The 22,016-nt window shown below is 41.8% G+C and overlaps 1 protein-coding gene across 3 annotated transcripts; it reads right to left on the minus strand.

Annotated features, from left to right (window-relative positions):
* Nucleotides 1-3,688: 3,688 nt before the first annotated feature.
* On the minus strand, nucleotides 3,689-21,605 carry LOC102229295 (noelin-like). Of its 3 annotated transcripts, none has more exons than XM_005815286.2 (6): nucleotides 21,417-21,605; nucleotides 18,673-18,822; nucleotides 10,019-10,174; nucleotides 8,472-8,691; nucleotides 6,093-6,199; nucleotides 3,689-5,704 (listed from the first exon to the last, which is right to left on the minus strand). In XM_005815286.2, the coding sequence occupies exons 1-6, from the start codon at nucleotides 21,483-21,485 to the stop codon at nucleotides 5,042-5,044; spliced, it is 1,365 nt and encodes a 454-aa protein (XP_005815343.1). In that variant the 5' UTR covers nucleotides 21,486-21,605; the 3' UTR covers nucleotides 3,689-5,041. The 3 variants fall into 3 exon arrangements, with proteins under 3 accessions (XP_005815343.1, XP_005815344.1, XP_023199595.1); XM_005815287.2 differs by lacking the exons at nucleotides 18,673-18,822; nucleotides 21,417-21,605 and adding exons at nucleotides 11,268-11,430; nucleotides 12,517-12,825; XM_023343827.1 differs by lacking the exons at nucleotides 18,673-18,822; nucleotides 21,417-21,605 and adding an exon at nucleotides 11,268-12,479.
* Nucleotides 21,606-22,016: the final 411 nt, after the last annotated feature.

Here is a 22,016-nt window from a genome sequence, read left to right on the forward strand (position 1 = left end):
ATTCCTGGTGAGCCGAGCAGCATTGAGGCAAAACTCCTTCATTCCACAGAAACTCAGATGAGTTTTTAAAGCTCAGCTGATTTATTTAAAAAATTGAGCTAAAAAAACAAATCAGAATGTATTGAGACCTGGTTGAGGTAAGAGGCCACTGAAGTTAGGGTTAAGTCCCAGCTCGATAAGACGTTCCTAGCCAGACTTTGACTAGGTCGAAAAATGAATGGGAGTCTATGGCAGCTACATGAAAGGAATGGGCTAGGACCACCAAACGTGGCGGGGACCTGCAGAGGGTTGGAGGGAGAATACGAATCAAGTTAGGTAAAATGAGCACTTTTTGTACTTCACCAATTTTCCCTTCTGTGCACCACCCAGGTCCGTTTAACAGTTTCAGGACCTGAAACATCATTTGCTTGAGAAATAATGAGATTTGGTTAAGTATAAAACGGGCTTTAATGCCAAAAATGATCAAATGTTACAAACCATGCAAGTCATAGAAATGGAACAGAAACAGAGACGTTCACCGTCCAGCACTGAGTGTCACATAGCTCACCTATGGGTGACAGTAAGTGAAGCAGATTGTAGAGCAAATTCTGCTTTTATTCTCATTCTGTTCCTTCTCTAATTATTCAGTTTCAGTTTATATGTGATTGTCAGTCTTATGTGATATGGTTATGTAAGCAGCAGTGTGTGTGTAAGCAGATAAAAGACAGAATCCATAAAATAATTTTTGAGATATTTTGGGTGAGAAATTGTTCAAATGAATGGGAATCAATGGTAGCTACATCAAGGGAACAAGCTACGCCCACCAAACTCGGTGGGCATGTGGGGCCCCTCCCATAGATCACTTCCACTTATACTGTTTGAGTTACTTTAAGTGAGCAAACTCATTTTCTGGTTTTCTTCCTATATGCTTGACCCTAACTGGACAAATTTCTTCTGTTCACCAGAAGATTCTATCAATACTAATATTGATATATCTGAGGGCATTAAGTCCATTGAAAATATTTTCTATAAATATTTCCTCCTTATCTGTAGAAGAACAGATAAGGAGCTACTCCAACTTTTACAAATCAATTAGGGGAATCATGTTTTTCCTCCAGATCAAGGGCACTAACATGGGGAAGAAGTTTGAACCCACATATGCAAACATCAACATGGAACAATAGGAAACAGAGGATTCAGGAAATGCATTAAAAAACCATGTTCTACTTCAGATACCTGGATGACATCTGGAGGTCTGGACTCACTCAGAGAAAGATTTTAAACATTTTACTCACACATTGAACACACAACCCATCCATCACTCAAGTCTGCCACCAGCGTTAAAGCTGTAGACTTTTTAGAGACCACCACATACGAAGGCTCACAATTCAAAACCACCCATAAACTAAACATTAAAGTTTATTTTGAGCCCACTGATGCATGCTCTCCTCTATAAAACCAGTTATCACCCAAACACACCTAGGCATGCCTAATTAAATCACAAGTACTCAGATTCCACTTCATTTACTCAGCAGATTTCATGGAGTCCTCTTCAAGGTCGTTCTTCTGAGGGGAAACTCCAGGACTTTCCTGAGGAGATGCAGAGTTTCTTTCCTTGAGTCCAGGTAACCGGAGATCTCTCCTGTTCTCCCTCTTCTTACCACATTTTCATCGTCTGTCTGCCAGCTCATTTACATCAAGTTCCAATCAGACACCTCACTGTTACCAAATTACAGAATTATTGCAGCCTACAGCAGAAATAAAAACCTAAAAAACTATTTGGTCCATCCATGCCTGGGTTAAACCGTTAAAAGAACCCAGGGTCAAAGGATATAGAGAATTTGTTAGAGGCTGGAGTTTTTTGTATTCATAGGGAGTTGTTTTGTCCACCAGGGGGAGCCATGAGGAAGCTTCTGGAGGAGGATGGTCCCCGCGCACCTGTGAGTTATCAGCCTCATCAACACCAACATAAGAGGAGCAGGTGGCCAGTTCTCTGGCGCCGGAGTGTTATACCTGTTTTGGTACCCTGAGCCCATCTGCGCTTAGTTCCCCGAGAATTTATTCGTGCACTCAGCTAGTTTGAGCCTTCTTTCTCTGACCCTCTCACAGGATTCCTCTCGTGGAGCCCGTCCCTCGGTCGACTAACGGTCCGACTACCTGCCCGCCCTCCGACGTGCCACCCTTCGGCTACCTCCAGCCATCAGAACCCGGACTGAACCCCTCTCTTGCACAAGAACCAGACTCCAGCGTCTCAACCATCTAACTCCCTGGCGGATCCACTTCATCTCTCCCAGTAAGCCCGCTCCATTACTCCTTCCCCATAATTCCTAAAACCCACTTACCTGTCAACTCCCCTGTCCTCAGATCGCTGACGCCCCAGATCCAGTGGATCCAGTAGACCGGATCCGGTCTAGAAGTCACTCACATTTCACTAACTGTTGATGTGTTCTTTAATAAATTTAATTTATCTGATTCCTCCATCTCCTGTTTGTGTTCTGCATGTGGGTTAAGCGAGTAGCATCCATCATGACAGAATTTTTCAAATAATTATCTTGGATTAAAAACAAATTTAACACAGTTTACAAAATTGATCAATCTGGACACCCAAAAATCAAAACCTGTTTAGATGCAAAACCTGCCAAACTGAATATGTGGGTGAAACGGGAAACACCATTCTAACCCGTTTCACATAATGTAGATAAAACATCTTGAATCAATAAGACAGAGACAATTATTTCAACATTTTATTGATCGTGGATGGATGAAATTGACCGTTTTTGTTCTCCAACACTATCCCACCTGGCTTGCAGCTCAGTGAAGGAGAACTGAGTGAATCTGGATCTCCAGACTCAGTGACCAGATTCCAGCCGAAGGCGGCAGAGATGTTCTGTCTTCAGAATCCCTAAACCTGATGGAAAGCTGATCCTCCTCATCTTTAAAATGCTAACCAATGTTTTTCAAACTTAGAACATTTACATGTCTGTTACTGCAACCAGCTTGTAAAAGAAGCATATTCATAAACTTGAATGGGTCAGTTGCCACTAAATATGCCTAAAGGCAATATGTGAAAACCTGCAGGGAAGCTGCTCTTCCTGCAACATCCTTCAGTCCCTATGTGAAGAAAATATGTATGAATGCTTTGAACACAAAGATTTGTCATTCTACAAGTGATTTTGTTCTGACCAAAGACTTTTAAATTTTGAGTGAATTTACCTGATTATATTTGTGTTCATCTACTTCTTAAAGTCTGTGTACTCTGTTTACAGATACTTTTGCTCTGAACCTATTACAAAAGAAACCCCCCAGCTGGAATCTGCCTTGACATGACTTGCGTCTGTATGACAGAAACAGAGTCCAACAGTGTTGAAAGGGATTGTGACCTGGAAAAAACATGGAAATGTCTCCCAAAATGGCTGTGCCTTAACAGCTACCACTGCTGTAAACTCCTTGTCCACAATTCAATATTTAAAACTTCCCTGGAAGATTAACCAGCACTCCAGCAAAGCTATTCTGAATGTTTTTGTGAACCAGCAGTGGGAATAATCCTTCATCCATTTCGCTTGGATCACTTGTTAGACTATGTGGATTCTTGGTTCGATTCCAGTCATTTTTTGCAGGTTCTTTCCTTCTTTCCTAGTCATCTTTGCCCCATCATATCATTGTAAAATAAAGGCCACAAATTCCATAAACTCCTCAGTCCACACATCTGCACAGTTCCCACTTTTATTTGCTTAATCTACACAAAACAGTGAAAATGTTCATGTTGATTCTTGACTTGTATTAATGGTTACACAAAATCTACACAAACCAATAGAATAAACAGTCAAACTGTTAACCATATCTATAATTAATGGATCCATTTGGATTACTTTACATGGCACCGAACACCAAAATGAACAAAATTATTTCACAAGCCAATAAATTAATTTTCTGAGTCTATAAAAAAATCTGCTTGTATGTAAAAAAAAAAACTGAGAAACACCATAGAATATTAGCATCATTTAAGTAAATGTGGATTTTTGTTATTCAGGAAAAAAGGGTTTATATTTCAGTAGAAATGATGTTTCACAAACTAAGCTGATAGCACAGAAAGTCATACGAAAAGTTACAGACTTTAAAGTTCTGCTTGTCCTACAAAAAGTTCTAACAATACTTATTTGCAAAAAAGAACAATAACTATTGCTGTTTGATATGTTACATTTAAAAAAATCATAAAATTCCATTTTGAATTGGAATCCTAAAGTTATAGATTCTGAAAAAAATACAAACAATCCCAAAACAATAAATATATTTTATTTAAACACTTTGTTGTAATTTAGAAAGCAAGTGACTTCAAGGCTAAAAGGAACAATTTGAGGAAAATAAATCAATGAATTTCCTAAAATCTTTAACAATAAAATAACATTTTAACATCTAAAAGTTAACAGTCCAGTACTTTGTTCCATATTTTCAGTACCAAGAAAATGTCTGGACTTGGGAAATTACAAAAACCAGGAGTATCTGGTTAGTTTCTTAAACTAGAAACACTTTCATTACTTTTTGGTTCCTTAAAAAACCTTTTTTACAGCAGTCTTTGAGAATAGAAATGTTTTTAACAGCTTGATTAATGATTTCCAGCCCAGCGTTAAGGTTTATATGACTTGTGAATGAAAAGAGAAAGCTCTGGGTAAAATTCACAACAGGCATCTTAATCCAATATTTGGTGCTGAAACAATTTAAAAAACTTATCAAATCAGAAATACTTTTGGAGTTCCATAGTTCTTAGAGTGCTGTTTTTTATTTGTCCACGATTGACACGCTGACATCTTATTGTAGCGTCCCATGCTAAGAAACACCTGTAAAACTGTGTAGTGCAGAGAGGGTTTGAGCGAGGAACAGTCGGTTTTATGGTTCTCTGCAGCTGTGATCAACAGTTTCAGTCAGTGAACCTATTTGCCCTGGAAGCACATAAATTATCTGAATAATTGCTTTTGTCTTAAAGTCAGAAAATGTGAGAGAAAATGTAGAGTCTTATGTGAGAATCATATATCAAACTGTGACACAGAGGAACAATACAGTCTAGTTACTGTATTATATGATAAAGCGTTACATTATACAGAACTTGGTGGCCGTTGTTCCAGGCATAAAGTGCTCTGTCTCTAGGATTGTAATCGAGCATGGACAAGTGGCTGTATTTGTTGGTCAGGGGAATGTCAATGTACTCGTAGGTGGAGGAGTTGGTAGAGAAGGCGTAGTAAACCTTAGTTCCTCCTGAGTAACCATTGGTGACATACAATGTTCCGCAGATCATGAAGGCCTCACCGGCACTTCGCTTTGGGTGGTTGGTGGTCCAACTGCGGATTATTTGAAGAGTGTTTGGATTTAATTTGCTCAGCACAATGTTGCCAGCATTTTGATTGGTTGCATACACAGCCCAGAGCCCGCCCTCGTCCACCATGAGGTCGATATCAGAGTGCCCACCCCATGAGTAATGGTACATGTTGTTGTAACCGGCAAAGTCAAGCTGTCTGGAGCGGCTGATAAGTGATGTGCTAAAGTCAAATTTGATTATGGTGTGACTCTGAAACTTGTTATAGTAAATGGATCCATTATAAACAACTTGGCCAGTACCGGACCACGGATGAGGCAGGCGATGGGACGTGAAGTTATCTGTTGTCATGAAGTCATACATTGACTGGTACTCCCTGACAAAGCGATTGTTGTGATAACCATCCATGTACCACACCTGTGAGACAAGTGAGCAGAAAAAGCAATTTAACTGTTTAGATCATTTTTAATAGCTTGATTAATTATGGACACAAATTCTGGGTTTGGTGAAGAACAGACTTCAACATGAGTAAAATGCTTTGGCTAGCTTGGATCATTGTGTGAATTTCATTTTTTACTCTGACCATATTTACATTTATGCCAACTTTATTCAATGTCTTTCAGATTAGCAACAGGAGATGAAATGAATACACTTGTCCAATGTATTATGATCAATAAATTGGACATTAATTGTTAACAACTGACATTTGAGATAAAGCTAATTAAAAAAATCAAATTGAAAATGCTTAAGACAAAATGTCCTTTGTTGTTTTGGTGGTTTCTGTTCTGAAAGTTGTGACACTTACTCTGTTGTCTCCAACTGAAGCCAGCGGGTCGGTCATCCACGAACCAAATCTGGACCCAGATGTTTTCATTGTGATAGGTTCTGATATTCCTGTAAGTTTCCCACAAGCTGTAAAAATACAGAACTACATGAAGACATGGCAAGATAAAATGTGGAAGAGATCAAATCAAGTTTACAGTGATTATATAGACTTATTTAAATTAGAGGACTTTTGATGCCACTGAATGAAATTAGTTGTGGTTTTACATTAAATTATTGCTTCATTTGCATGTTCACTGTTTCTTTGTAATTATCTTTTAACCTTTAGTCCTGGTCTGACATTCTGGTTAAGATTTAAAAGGTCTTTTGATCCTTCAGCTTGTCGTCAAGATCTTAAAAAAAGATGAAGAGGGACTGAATCGATGGGAGATCCAGAAGGCTTCAAATTTCATCCAAAAAAGATGAACTAAGACTCAAAGTGTTGAACGACAGCAGAGCATGTAGTAAGAATGGGAAGGTCAGTGGGTCCTAAGCTGAGCAAGATTATAAAGAAAAAAACTCAAAGATTCACACACCTGAGTGGAGTCTTCAAGGCAGACTTTGGTTTGATTAACATGTTCACATCTTGCATAACAGGCAGAGGCTACATTATTATGTCAGTCATTTTGAATCAAGCAAACAATGACCTAAGTGGAGAACCTCAAGGCTCCATTATCTAGCCACTGATCTTCAGTGGCTATTTGATCCCATTAGCTTAGACCATCTCGCACAGCATCTACTAGTATGTTGATGTTGTTGACAAAGATCTTTTATTTTGTTCTGGCCACATGACCAAAATCCACCACAGTCACTGGGTTAATGTGCCTAAACTATGAGTGAAGGGTCAGAAATGTCTCCAGAAGACAGAAGTTATTCTTGTGCTCCCAAAATGACAAGGTTAGAAGCAGAATTGTATGGAGGAATTTTTCTGCCATAATTTGAGAGCACACATTTTCACTTTGCAAGCAGGACTTCATATCTTTCTTCTCAAAATGTGCAATGCTTGTACTCAAAAATTCTGCTTTCTTTCCAGTATTCACTGTGCTTTCTCAAACATTTGTCCTTGTGCTGAAACCTTTTCTCTGCTTGCCTCAATTCATTTACAAACCTCTCTGCTCACTTACAAAACATGGATTGAATTATGGCAGTAAAGTTCCCCCATAGAACCGTTGCTAACCATTTGAATTCCCTAAGGTCAAATGTTTGTGAATGAAAATAGATTCATGACAAAACTAAAGTGAAAAGGCATGATCTAAACTGAATAAACAAGGAAATAATGAAAATAACCCAGAATCATAACTGTGAGATCTAAATATTCTTTTCAGCTACATAAATTATTTAGTTTTGGTCATAGAAATATACATATATAAAATATTAATATGGTCACTGCCACAAGTGATTCTTATGCAAGTCTCAGCCACGTCCTGGAGTTGTGTGAACTTATGGTCATGTGACGCTGAACGCCACCAGCTCTGCTGGTCGTTACAAAGTTTGAAAGGATCTGAAATGTGATCTGTAATGTTGAACTAAAAACCGTCTAAGCAGAGACCAAGACTTTGTGAGAGGTGCAATCAAGTCCAAGACCAAAACCAAAATGAATCGGGAAGGAATTTTCAGATCCTCGTATTACGAGACATCCCACCTGCGCTAGCTCATTAGCCGGCTAACCGATAACGGGGCTCCAGACTGGAGCTATATTCACACAGCAGGTGTTAGATTTCTCTTTGCATACATGTTGCTAATGAAACCTGACCACAAAGAGTCTTCTGCGTGAACATTTACGTTGCTGTGTTTATGAAAAGAATTATGACTGGAGAGTTTTCCACTGTTTTCAGCAGGATAAGTTACTGGGAGCCATCAAAAGATCACAGCACAAATAAAAACTGAAATATGACTGTAAAAACTAATTGTAACATGATGTGCTTTACTGACAAGAAATCTTTTATAAATATATCATTATAATTTTCAGTGAGTGTTAACATCTTGATTTACCACATCTGGCTTTTTCTGGCGCAGAACTATGATGCATGTCTCACATCAATAACATAAAAGTAAAAATAAATAAATAAAATACTTTATTTGAATTATTTGATGTTCAGATTGCAGATGCTTTGAAAACTATTAGATACACATTTTGGTTGGATTATTTTGGGGCCGCTCAGAATGCGGTGAAAATGTTGGATGCTGGTTATATGAGCAAAAAAAGGCCGATTTGAGTCACGTTTCCCTGCTGTGTGGATGGAACCCAGTTAGTTGAACTACTGCCCCAACATTTGGGGAAACTCACACCTACAGACCCACAAGGTCTTGGGACCAAGTTTCACAACTCTAGTGAACTGAGAGTTCCTGTTTGTCTACACACCAAGCCTCTGCATGCAGGCGCGCAGACGGTTCTCCAGGTCCATGACCCGGCTGTGGACCTCCTGGTAGTCCAGTCCTCCCAGTTGTTCCTGCAGTGATCCCAGCAGCTCCGTCACATTGGCTGCTTCCTCTTTAAACTGTCGGACCAGCAGAGCATCTGCCTTGTAGGCTTCCAGAACCGGGATGAGAGGACGCAGCTCCTCCATCTTGGCTTTAATGGACTGAGATAGAAAAATAAAAGGAACTTTTAAACGTAGTTTCATAATTAATGAATTTGATCAAAGTTGCATAAGAACGCTGTGGCATTGGACCTACATGGCCCTCAGTACTTATGATATAGATCAATCAATAGAAGGATTATCAGTCGAAGTCATGTTGCATTGCAGTCAAGTCGCCTTCAGAGCGCAGGCATGAATATATTTTTCTATTTTAATCATTTGCAATCAGGCTAATAAAATCATTTACAACTGGCAGCCAGCAGATCGACTCCTGCGTGAAGCTTTGTGGCGCCTGCTGTGGTCAGAGGTTTTATTTTTAGCACACCGTCTCACTGCATCAACTTGCTGCATTTTTCATTTTTGAAGCCTTAGTTTCTCATCGGCCTTGATGGGTGCAGCTACATCTTTATTTTTCCTCTAACTGTGAAGAAATAATTTTACTGTATTTGTCCTTTACATGTTAAATTTGAATTCCTTTTTTGTATAAAAAAACCTACATTTTAGGAAAACCTTATTCTGGTTCCCTTAATGCTCCCCAATAATTAGTCTTAGAGAGACTCGCAATATCTCTCTGAGAGCTGAGCATATTACTGGGAATAAATTGCTTTAATAATGGTAGTTAGACATTTTTGAGCCATTTTCTCTCATCATTTATCGACTCGCCTGTATTTAATCCTTATGGGTCTCATTCACTAACATTCATTTGGTAAAGTGACTCATTTTGTCACTGTGATAAAGTTGTAGTACACTGACTGACAACATGCTAGCTAATGCTCAAACAGTGAGATTAATGCAGGTAACCATGGCAACCAGTGGCCTCCACGCCTCTTTCCGCAATCAAGTTGAGCACATCTTCTGTGTTTACAAACCAATAATAGATTGATAATACTTTATTTATCCCAAAGAGGGAAATTTACATTTCAATAGCAGCAATAGTCATGCAGTGAATAGTAAAAACACTAAAATAAAACAGACGCACACATAAAAACCATGAAGTACCATGCATACGGTGAATAATTCCTCTGGGTTAGCGTTAGCATTAGCGCTAGCGTGTGCTGCTGCTGGCTGAATTCTCATGTCTGATTCAGATGATTGATTTAAAACGTTCAGTGAAGTCCCGGTAAAAACCTTTGCATTTACATCTAATGTTTAAAAGTAGGAACAGGCAAAATCATGCAGTGAGCCAGAAGTTCAGATCAGCTTGATGTGTGATTGAATTGATCAAAATGTTAACACTTCATTTCATGATACAAGCCTTCGATTAATTGTTATGATTTCAAACTTAAAGCCTCTTCACTGGTTAGTCATTGACAAGCTGGCGTGTTGGTACCTTGTACTGCCTGGCAATGTTGCTCTCATGGCCCTCCTCCACTTGTTTGAATTTGTTTTCAAGACTTTTCAGCTGCATCTCCATCTTCTCAACAAACTGCATGTCCCTCTGCGTCCGTTGGTCCAGAACCTCAATGGACTGACTCATGTTTTGAACCTGCATAGCATCAAATCAATACATGGTATTAACCTGCATCATTCTCTGTAGTTTACTGCAAACAGAACCCATCAGTGTAATGGCATGCAAAACTGCATTTTAATTCTAGTTTTATGATTAATGTCAATGTCAAAGTCTATGGTCTTATAATTTGACCATTAATGCTTCTTTTCTTGACTTTCTTATTTGAGTTTTGTTTCCTTTAGCCGTCAGTAGCAATAACTCAGAATATCTGAGTAACGATATGTCTATCAAATACATTTTCTCTCAGCTTCTCATTATGGAAATAAGTGAAGAAAACAACTGCAGAACATGATCTGTGTTTTGATGCACCGCTCTCTGTCTCTCTACTAATCAAAGCAATTCAAGGTGCATTTTCTGACATCTGTGTGCTGTTTTTATCTTTTAGGTCAGTGGAGCCCAAAGTGGATCTTGGAGGCCCGGCATCCTGCATGTTTTAGTTCTCCCTGGTTTAACGCACCTGGATCCAAAGATGGACCATTAGAAGAACCTGCTGAGGAGGAAGTTACTACCACCAGGGACAAACTAAAGCATGCAGGATGCCGGTCCTTCAGGACCCACTTGGACACCCGCTGTTTTAGGTGATTGTGTGTTATGACAACCCAAAGTGCATAATTCCCAGGGACAGGAGAAGATGCAAGGATGTATCAGGGAAACAACGATGCAAAAATACACACAGAGGCAATCAAGAAAATAACAAACAGCTGGAACCGGTGAGAGGGGAAGGATGACATACGAAGGCTAAATAGTCCAATACAAACAAGAAAACTTAAGCTCCAAAATTAGTTGTCAGTTAAAAAATAATAAGAAAAGTAACTGGATGGCCTAGAGAAAGATATACGCCATCATAATTCTGGATTAAGACTATGAAAGTCATGGTTTTGTTCAGATGTCTGACCCACAAATGCTCTCAGGAAAATAATTAGATGTAAACGGTTTATTGAAAAGACAATGATTCTTGTCGGGTTCTTGATCCTGGACGCTGGAGACATGGGACTGGAAGTTCACTGGGAAGGAGGGAGAGGTGAGTGGGAATGAGAGAACGTCGAGTCTTGAGGAGCGTAGATCTTACTGATGTACTGTAGATGCCAGATGGACAGATTGCTGAGTGGAGGCTGGAGGCAGAGGACATGACGTCTCCTGGGACCAGGATGGTAGAAACGTTGCAGGGTTGAATAAAAGCTGCTTCGCGGGTCTTAGGTAGTTTGGTTGTACATCAGCTGAGATAGTAGCATCTGAGGAGAGGGTAAAAAATCCAACAATCGCTGCACTTCCAAGACACTCAAACAAATCTCCTAATTTCAAATCAGTCAGAAAGATGAAAGAAAAACAAGCTGACAAACAGCAGATCCGCTTCACAAAACCAGGATAGCAAGTTGACCCAGGATTTTCCCAATATCCTAGCTTAAAGCAGTAACATTAGCTACCAGGGTGATTAATTCAGTGAAGCTAGCCTGCTCCAAAGTTAACCACTAGGCTAACAGCTATGCTAACCACTAGGCTAACAGCTATACCACAGGTCTCAAACTCCAGTCCTGGAGTCCCGCTGTCCTCCAACCTTTAGATGAGCATCTGCAGCACTTGAATAGAATAATGAGGTCATTAAGGTTCTGGAGAACCGATCCACACCAGGAGGAGGTGATGAAGCCGTTTCATTCCAGGGTTTCGTACCTGTGGCTCATCTAAAACCTGCAGGACAGGACAGGTTTAGTTAAGCAATCAGTGAGTTTTGTCCCTGATTCTCTTTTCTTTTCTTTATCTCCCTGCATTAAAATGCCACTGATTCATTTCGGTATGAATAGCATTATTATTTTAACATTATGATGTTAGAAAATGCCAACATAAATTTGAAAATGACCCATGCAGAGAATCTGTTTCTGAAGATTGCTGCTCTAGTTTGACAGAAAGGCCTTTAGTTGACCATTGCAGTGATGAGATGATTAGACAAATGGCTGGTAAAGAAACAAATGTACTGTACTTAATTCAACCATATTAGTGAGAAGGTACTTTACATACTTTACTGATTCATTTTAACTTAACTTGAAATGACCTTTACAATGTAAATTAACTTTAGTTTTGGGTATAATTAAATAAATGCATAATTTAGATCACACTCCATTTAAAACAAATATGTATTTACATCAAAAACATTCCTTTTGTCTGTTTTACATTTTATAAACTCTGTTATAATTTATCTTTTGATTTATGTTAAGCTGCCTTTGCACAGATAAACAAGAAAATGAGCCTTCAAAACAAAAGCATCACAACTCAAACAGGAAGTTAACCATAGATAAAACAAATTAAAAACATTATGGACTCACCACCTGTGGGAGGGGCCAAAGGGCTGCAGTGTGGAATGGGTGGTGGCCGAGGGCGGGGGCCCTGGAGGTCCAATTCTCGCAGAGGCTGGGTCTTGGGACGTGGAATGTCGCCTCTCAGGTGGGGAAGGAGCCAGTGTGTGAGGTTGAGAGGTTCTGGCTAGAAACAGTCAGTCTCACCTCAACGCATGACTCCGGAAGCAGCTGATGGGTACCAGCAGTCCAAGCAGCATGCAGCTCGGGTGGTTGCTGAGGCAAAACTCGGGCGTGGGAGGAGTTTGGAGAGACCATGGAGAAAGACTTCTGCACGGCTTTGAGGTGATTCTGGTCCACCATCCGGCGTCTCATGGGGGGGGGGAAGCAGTACGGCACCAACACTGTTTATAGTGGGGATGGTGTGCTGCTGACCTCAACTCGGGACATTGTGGGCCGGTGGGCAGAATACTTCGAAGACCTCCTCAATCCCACCAACATGCCTTCCATTGAAGAAGCTGAGCCTGGGGACTCTGGGTTGGGCTCTCCAATCTCTGGGGACGAGGTCGCCGAGGTGGTTAAAAAGCTCCTCGGTGGCAGGGCTCCGGGGGTGGATGAGATCCGCCCAGAGTTCCTTAAGGTTCTGGATGTTGTAGGGTTGTGTTGGCTGATGTGACTCTGCAATATCGCATGGACATCGGGGGCAGTTCCCCTGGATTGGCAGACTGGGGTGGTGGTCCCCCTGATCAAAAAGGGGGACCGGAGGGTGTGCTCCAATTATAGAGGGGTCACACTCTTAAGCCTCCCTGGCAAGGTCTATTCAGGGGTCCTGGAGAGGAGGATCCATTGGATAGTCGAACCTCGGATTCAGAAAGAGCAGTGTGGTTCTGGTTCTGGTCGTGGAACACTGGACCAGCTCTACACCCTCAGCAGGGTCCTGGAGGATTCTGGGAGTTCGCCCAACCAGCCTACATGTGTTTTGTGGACTTGGAGAAGGCGTTCGACCGTGTCCCTCGGGGAGCCCTGTGGGGGGTTCTCCGGGAGTATGGGGTACCGGGCCCTTTGATACGGGCTGTCAGGTCCCTGTATGACCGGTGTCAGAGTCTGGTCCACATTGCCGGCAGTAAATCGGGCTCGTTTCCAGTGAGAGTTGGACTCCGCCAGGGCTGCCCTTTGTCACCGATTCTGTTCATTACTTTCATGGACAGAATCTCTAGAACAGCCAAGATGTTGAGGGGATCCGATTTGGTGGCCTTAGGATCACGTCTCTGCAGATGATGTGGTCCTACTGGTCTCTCAAATTGTGATCTACAGCTTTCGCTGGAGTGGTTCACAGCTGAGTGTGAATGATCGGTGCCTCCAAATCTGAGGGTCTTGAGCCAGAAAAGGGTAGAGTGCCTTCTCCTTGTCCTGCCCCAAGAGGAGGAGTTCAAGTATCTCGGGATCTTGTTAACAAAAGAGGGAAGAAGGGAGCTGGAGATTGACGGGTGGATTGACGCAGCATCTGCATTGAAGTGTGATGAACAGTGGTCAATGGTCCTGTTTTGTACATTTTTGTTCCCAAGAAAAAAAAAAGGGTTTTATTGTTCAAACAAACTGAATTTGGTGGTACTCCTCAGCAAGGGAACTGGATATTGTTTGTCCTAATGGTGTAAAAATACTATCGGAGCAACTTGGTAATTATTTTACCAAGTTTTACCAATGGACCGAACTGTACCGGTCCATCGTGGTGAAGAGAGAGCTGAGCCAAAAAGCAAAGCTCTCGATTTACCAGTCGCTCTAAGTTCCCACCCTCATCTATGGTCATGAGCTTTGGGTCATGACCGAAAGAACGAGATCGCGGATACAAGCGGCCGAAATGGGTTTTCTCCATAGGGTGGCTGGGCTCTCCCTTAGAGAGAAGCTCAGTCATCCAGGAGGGACTCAGAGTAGAGCCGCTGCTCCTTCACATCGAGAGGAGCCAGTTCAGGGGCATCTGGTCAGGATGCCTCCTGGACGCCTCCCTGGTGAGGTGTTCATGTCCCAGTGGGAGGAGGCCCAGGGGAAGACCCAGGACACGCTGGAGGGACAATGTTTCTCGGCTGGCCTGGGAACGCCTTGGGATTCCCCTGAAGGAGCTGGAAGAAGTGGCTGGGGAGGGAAGGCTGTTGACCCCGCGACCCGACCCTGGATAAGTGAAAGAAGATGGATGGATGGATTATTAGTCATTTGCATATTATAGTTAACATTTTATCCACTTTTATTTTCCAGATACTGTATTTAATCTTGACCATCCATCCATCCATCCATCTTCTTCCGCTTATCCGAGGTCGGGTCGCGGGGGTAGCAGCTTCAGAAGGGAGGCCCAGACTTCCCTCTCCCCAGCCACTTCTTCTAGCTCCTCCGGGGGAATCCCGAGGCGTTCCCAGGCCAGCCGAGAGACATAGTCCCTCCAGCGTGTCCTGGGTCTTCCCCGGGGCCTCCTCCCGGTGGGACGTGCCCGGAACACCTCACCAGGGAGGCGTCCAGGAGGCATCCTGACCAGATGCCCGAGCCACCTCAACTGGCTCCTCTCGATGTGAAGGAGCAGCGGCTCTACTCTGAGTCCCTCCCGGATGACTGAGCTTCTCACCCTATCTCTAAGGGAGAGCCCAGCCACCCTACGGAGAAAACCCATTTCGGCCGCTTGTATCCGCGATCTCGTTCTTTCGGTCATGACCCAAAGCTCATGACCATAGATGAGGGTGGGAACGTAGATCGACCGGTAAATCGAGAGCTTCGCTTTTTGGCTCAGCTCTCTCTTCACCACGACGGACCGGTACAGCGCCCGCTTGACAGCAGACGCTGCGCCAATCCGCCTGTCGATCTCCCGCTCCCTTCTTCCCCCATTCGTGAACAAGATCCCGAGATACTTAAACTCCTCCACTTGGGGCAGGACACCCCCCTGACCCGGAGAAGGCACTCTACCCTTTTCCGGCTCAAGACCATGGCCTCGGATTTGGAGGCACTGATCCCCATCCCGGCCGCTTCACACTCGGCTGCGAACCGCTCCAGCGAGAGCTGCAGATCACGATCTGATGAAGCCAAAAGGACCACATCGTCTGCAAAAAGCAGAGATGAGATCCTAAGGCCACCAAATCGGATCCCCTCAACACCTTGGCTGCGCCTAGAAATTCTGTCCATGAAAGTGATGAACAGAATCGGTGACAAAGGGCAGCCCTGGCGGAGTCCAACTCTCACCGGAAACGAGCCCGAATCTTGACCTGTCATGTTTATTTTGTATACATTTCTATAAAATTGAACAAAAAAGAGCAACATAAATTAATCTGCTGTCAGATTAACATTATAATATTGACTTAATTTATTAGATTAAAGTTCTTTATTTGAGCAAATGACAGGTATGATAACATGTTTTAGTTCAGAATGGTTTGGAAATATATATTTTGGGCTAATTATGCTTTAATCCATCTGCTCTTGCAGCAGCAGTTTTCTTTCTTTATTATGATCATCTTTAATTCCTCACAATCCTCAATAAAAGATGTTTGCTTGGCGTGAAAAACAGCATATACAGGTTATCCAGGATAGCATCAGTGAATCTGTGATTGATGTCTTTGGTCTCCTGCAGAAATCTGCTGAAGCTCTTGATACTCTGAAGTGTGGATGGACTCAGCTGCAACTGCTGAGTCGGTTTGATGTGAACAGATGAAATCAGGATGAGCTGAAGGAGCTGAGCCTGGGTTTACCTCTGATCCTGATTCCTGAATCCTGGTTTGGTGAAACAGCCTTCAGGATTACTTTGAGTAAAGATAATGACAAAGTTAAGTTGGGTTCAAAATACCTCACATGGGTTTGATAAAAATGTTACTGTGACATCTTGCATACACTACCATGTTCTAGTATTTTTTGAAGTATGACTTATTTGAGTGACAAGGTCGTCACAGTTTCAATGTAACAACAGATATCACTAGTGAACAAAGAATGACGCAACAGGTAATGAACCTTGGCTTGGAAAGCTTCATCTAGCCATCGCTGGCTAAACGTCCACAGAGATTTCAGATGAGGTGCTCAAGTCCAGTCTTCCAGAGCTAGCATCCTGCACCTGTTAGATGCATCCTTCCTCCAACAGTCTGGGATCAAATGGCTGAATTCCCTCATCAGCAGCCATTCAGCTCTGAACAGACCTGGCATTTCCACTTTCATTTGACTCAGGTGTGTTGGAGCAGGGCAGCATCTGAAGGTTGCAGGCCTTATGGTGCCCTCTGGTGGAGATCCAGATCAAATGAATATCTGATTCTGGGTGACTGAAGATCTTATGGAGGCAGTCGGAAGGTTAATGTGGTTCCACTAGGTCAGGGGTCACCAACCTTTTTGAGCCTTGGAGCTACTTCACGGGTCCAGAGCAACACGAAGGGCTACTTATTTGATGCAGACATAAATTTTCTTGGCTCAGCCTTTATAATAATAATACATATACATATATATATAATTACATGCAGTCTAATCATTATTGTTAGGGACTGCCCACATAGTTATCAGTAAGGGCAGTTAGGGTTAACTGCTATTATGTGACCAGAAGTTCTTAGATCAGAGTTTGATGCCTTTTGGGTCTTTTCTGTGTGATTCTAAATTGCCCACAAGTGACTGAGAGTCTGGATTATTGCAGTAACACCTGCAGCTGTATGCAGTTGAAGCACTTTGAAATGCCTTGCTGCTGAAATGTGCTATATAAATAAAATTTGATTGATTGATATGAGTACCTTGAGATATTCCTTTGCATAGAAAAATTACTAAAAAAAGTTATTGTATGTTTTATTATCTAATCCTCTTTACTATTAACAAAATTGTGGAGAAAAACAAAATATTCTGCGTCAAAGCATCTTGTACGTAGCGCATCAGTGTGAGTCTGTGGGCGCAAAAGCTCAATCTTATTGGTCACTCAGTTTACGTTTTGTTCATTTGGCGCTTTTTCTGTGAGCTAAAAATGAACAAGCTCCTCCCGTTGGACTAAAGTTCTGCCTGAGCTTCTTACTGTGCGCAGTTCTGATGGGTTGTTGGTTTATTAGCCTTTTTGTGGTTTTGCGAACTGAAAAGCTGACGGGTCGCCTGTTGGCTGACACCAGCAGATGCCGAAAAAAAAAAGTTAGACAGATCGGAGAGTAGCATAAAACTACGAGCACACCTGACCAGCACAAACCTAAACCACGATAAAGATCATTGAGCCTTTTAAAAAGTAAAAATCAAATATTAAAAACAGTTCTAAAAGGAACAGCAGCATGTGAATGGAATACAAAATCAGGTTGATGTGTTTGTGCTGTCTTGTCTCAAAGAGAAAAATCCCATTGCAGGATCATCTTAGACTGGTAGCCGATGGCGCTTTGAACATTTATGGACCAGCGGCGGCACAGAGCTAAAGTGCGACACATGCCTCAACGCGGCTGTCACAGGGTCGAGTCCCGGCCTGTTGACCTTTGCCACACGTCTTCCCCGTCTCACAGCCCACTTTCCTGTCTGATCACTAGTAAATACAGGCCACTACAGAAAACCTAATAAGAAGAAAAGTCATGGAAAGGAGCCTTGAGCGTGTCAGCAAAACTGATTCACAGTTTCTATATTATGATGCAGTTTAATACACGTTCATGTTGTTCTATACAGAAAAGAAAAACAGCATAAAAACTGAGGTGAATTGCATCAAACAAATTAACGTTCCATCAGCAGCAGCACCAACTTGTATCTTTCCACTTGTTCTTCTAATTAGACCCGGCTGCTTGGAGAGCCTTCAGTAAATCCATTAAGTCCAGTGACTGAATTTATTCAAATATCCATATTGAAGAGGATTCTGTGATTTGGGTTTTAATGCTTTTAGTCTCAAATATGCAATATTACGTTATGGAAGACGGCAATTTATTCATCACATGGGAAATTCAAGTATCCTGTAGCATCCATAAAGATTATGTATACAAATGATCAAGCGATCAAAATCTAAGTGTATGATTATCAGAGTGCAAAAAGTGACCTTTTCAGTGCAGACATACAAGGTAAGTGACTCCTGGGAACAAACACAGTGAATCTCGTCGTATGGAATAGAAGGCCATTATTAGCAGCAAGCTAATAACCCAACATCTGTTACAGACAGCAATGCTATGTGCAGCTGATTTTAGTAATAACCGTAATGTAAGGAAGCTTAATTTCCATTGGGAGTGGTTTTACCTTCTCCAGCAGTTGTCTGAGTTGTTTGGTTCGAGCGTCTCTGGAGCACACCGTCTGCTGTGGAGCCACCACCGTGCAAACACATCTTCCTTCAGAGTCCTGAGCCGAGCTGTAGACCTGCCATCCTTCCTCCGGGGGCGACGGACCCGCCTGAACAAAACAACCAACATCAGGGAAATCGGCCTCAATCTGCTCCAAGCCACATGTCATTTCCCTTTTCATGAACAAAATTCAGACTGAAACTGAGCTAAAATGAATTAGTACTACAGAAATGTATTGGCATTTTCAACAACGCATAAAATCATGAATAAACTAAGGCAGGGTAAGTTGGAAACTGGTACATGAGACTTAACTGTTGAGTTGAATAAACTGAAAACAGTTTTTGTAAAGCAGGAGGAGGGTGTGAAATGTCTGCAGTGGGATTTCTTCCAACAACCTGCTGGCAGATGATCTCAGACAGAAACCAGGAAAGTTTAGAACAGGAAGAGAAGAAGAACCGACAGATGGAACATTGACAGGGGTTCTGTGGTGGCGCAGGGGTTGGGGAGGCCTTGGTCCTCTGCGTAGCAGTCACAGGTTTGAGTCCCGGCCTGGTGGACTTTGCGTGAGTCTTCCTTCTCTCTCTTTTCCTACTTTCCTGTTCTAGCACTTTCAAATAAAGGCCATTAGAGCCAAAAAACCTTTAGAAAAAAGATTGTAGCATTGACATCGTCCAGAGCAGCGAAACCAGCAGAAATCCAACAGACTGGAAGAACTGCAGGAAACAGGCCGTCACACGATCAGTGCAAAGGTTCAGAGGTAGATGTGCAGCTACAGAACCTACCAAGGTATTTTACTAAGAACAGATCTAGTCTTTCACTATGTAATTTTTCATATTATATTACGAATAACACATTTGCTCTAGTTTGTTATTTTACAGTCTAAAGAAGAACACAACTTAAACTATATTAAAGCATAAGACAACACCACACAGATTTTGGATTTAGAACTGTGGTCTGGAGCCGTTGTTCACGTACCTTAGGCAACGTTCACTCAGCAAGACCCAAATCAGCTTTACTGCCAAAATTCAACCCAGATCCAGTTTGAACGGCTGATTCCAATCTTTTCACCCCAATAAAATCCGATCAGTTCCTCGTCCATATGAGGAACTAAACTGTGTCTGAACGTTCCCCAACGTCTGCAGGATGAACGTCGCATTTTATCCGACATGCGTCAAAATTCTGCAGCAGAAGAATCCACACAGAATCTAAACGTCTGAAAATGATAATAATGAAGTGATGAAAGCAGACTGAGTCAGTGAACGCATCACATCCCAACCACACCAGTTCTGGTTGGACTCCACATCCAAACAGAACCAGGTCAGAACCGGATCAGAACAGGATCAGAAGCTGCAGCCAAAGTAGGGTGTAACTATTAGCTGTTAGCTTTCTATTAGCTTCCTTCGTCTGCTGACCATGCTGTCGCTCTCACCACTTTTAAATCCATCCAGAGACAGCGGCCATCTTTACTGCTACAAACAGAGCAATGCTGGGTGGCGGCCATCTTTACTGACGTAAACAGAGCGCAGGAGCTGGCGCTGAGGCCGCCGGCGTTCTGGAGGATGGTGCCAATCTAACTGAAATTTCATTGTACATGAAAACATGCCAAGAGTGAATCCTAATAGGTGAGTCTCAGAATATCGTCAACATCCGTAGATTTAGATTTTCAGTTGAAATTATTTATTGAACCAGGAAAATGTCCAGAAGTTTCTGGCCTCTCTGGGTCTAAAGTGGGAGCCACGGTTTAGGTTTGACCCTGTGGGACAAAATGATCAAAATATCTTCCAAATCCCTCTTCTAGAAATGTGCTGCCCTCTGCTGGCTGGGTTGTTTAATTGAGTGAAATGGATCAGAAAACATATTTGATCAGAAGAATCAATAATCAAACCAAATTATGTCTAACAGAGAAACATCTTAAAGAACCAATGAAATAAAGACATTTTCCAGATTTCTGACCTAAGTGCCAATCAGCTTCTGGGGTTTTTTTTCTTTATTTTTCCTGGCCATCATCATTGGTTTCTCTTATTCTGGATCTTTTTATCTTGTGATAGATAAAGCAGTTCACAGTTGGCTGGATGTGTTAGAGAAGTGTTAAAACTCACTGTGAGGAGAATTTGTTCCGTCTCACTTGGATAAAATTAGAAACTGAAGATTTACTGTTTTGCATTTTGATCCAATAAAATGTCATTTTTGGTGCAGCAGATTAATTTTCAGTTTGTTTTCTCGGATCAGTTGGAGTTTAAAATGTTTCCGCTTTTCTTTACAACCTGCTGAATGTTTTTATTTCTTCAGTGATGGAGGAATGCCAGCGTTCCTCAATAATTACATTTTCTGTTTTTATCTGTTTAATTATAAATAATTGCACCGAAACTTCATTTTATTAACATATTTCTCACTCAGACTGTTTTGGGTTCCTGATTTTTGAGGTTAAATTAAATGAGACAATAGCTAGAAAATAAAGCTATTGTCCCATATAGTCCCATATATATGGGACAATAGCTTGACAAAATCAAGCTATTGTCAAAATCAAAACTGTTGATTTTGTCAATTTTCAGATACTGAAAAATTTAAATATTTTGTGTATTTTCTCTGAGAACCAGAAACAAGAACAATGTCATGCTGAGAAAATGTGGGAGCTAAAAGACTAGAGAGCAAATCAAACAGCAGAACATGAAAAAAAACATTTCAGTTCTGAATTTCTGTTACCAGACTGAAGCGAGAGCCGATCAGCAGCAGCTGCAGAAAAACATTCAGCAGATTCTCCTCAGACTCCATCGCTGCTTCCCAAAAACATCCAGCACCGACGATCCGCCCAGAGAGCCGGCTCTACGCTCACCAGTTCACCCAGTATCCTTCGATGATGCAACGGCTGAAAGCAGCCGAGAGAAACCAGAACCCAAAGCTCAGAGAGGGGGAGGGGCTAACAGGCAGATCTGAGGAAGAGGAGGAAGAGGAAGATGAGCCGTCTGTCTGGTTCTTACAGGGATTTTTCTCTTAAATGTGAATTTTTTAACTTTTTCAATGATATTCAGAATTAAAATAATAAAATCCATAAAACAAATAAATTTGGAAAGTTTAGTGATGAACTGGCTTTGATTGATTATCTCCAGATTATTGATCATTTAGGCAAAACTATCAGGAAGTTAAAATCCTTCATCTGATCCCAACCAGAGATCAGATTCTGCTGCTAAGCTTCCCTGATAATCCAGATTATAATCTCACACAGAAAACCTCAATAATCAGATCCTTCAGAGGCCTGATTGGTTCTGATCGGTCCAGAGGTTCCTACTGAAACAGTCTGGTACC

Source organism: Xiphophorus maculatus, chromosome 12 (genome assembly GCF_002775205.1).
Source record: "Xiphophorus maculatus strain JP 163 A chromosome 12, X_maculatus-5.0-male, whole genome shotgun sequence".
Taxonomy (NCBI): domain Eukaryota; kingdom Metazoa; phylum Chordata; class Actinopteri; order Cyprinodontiformes; family Poeciliidae; genus Xiphophorus; species Xiphophorus maculatus.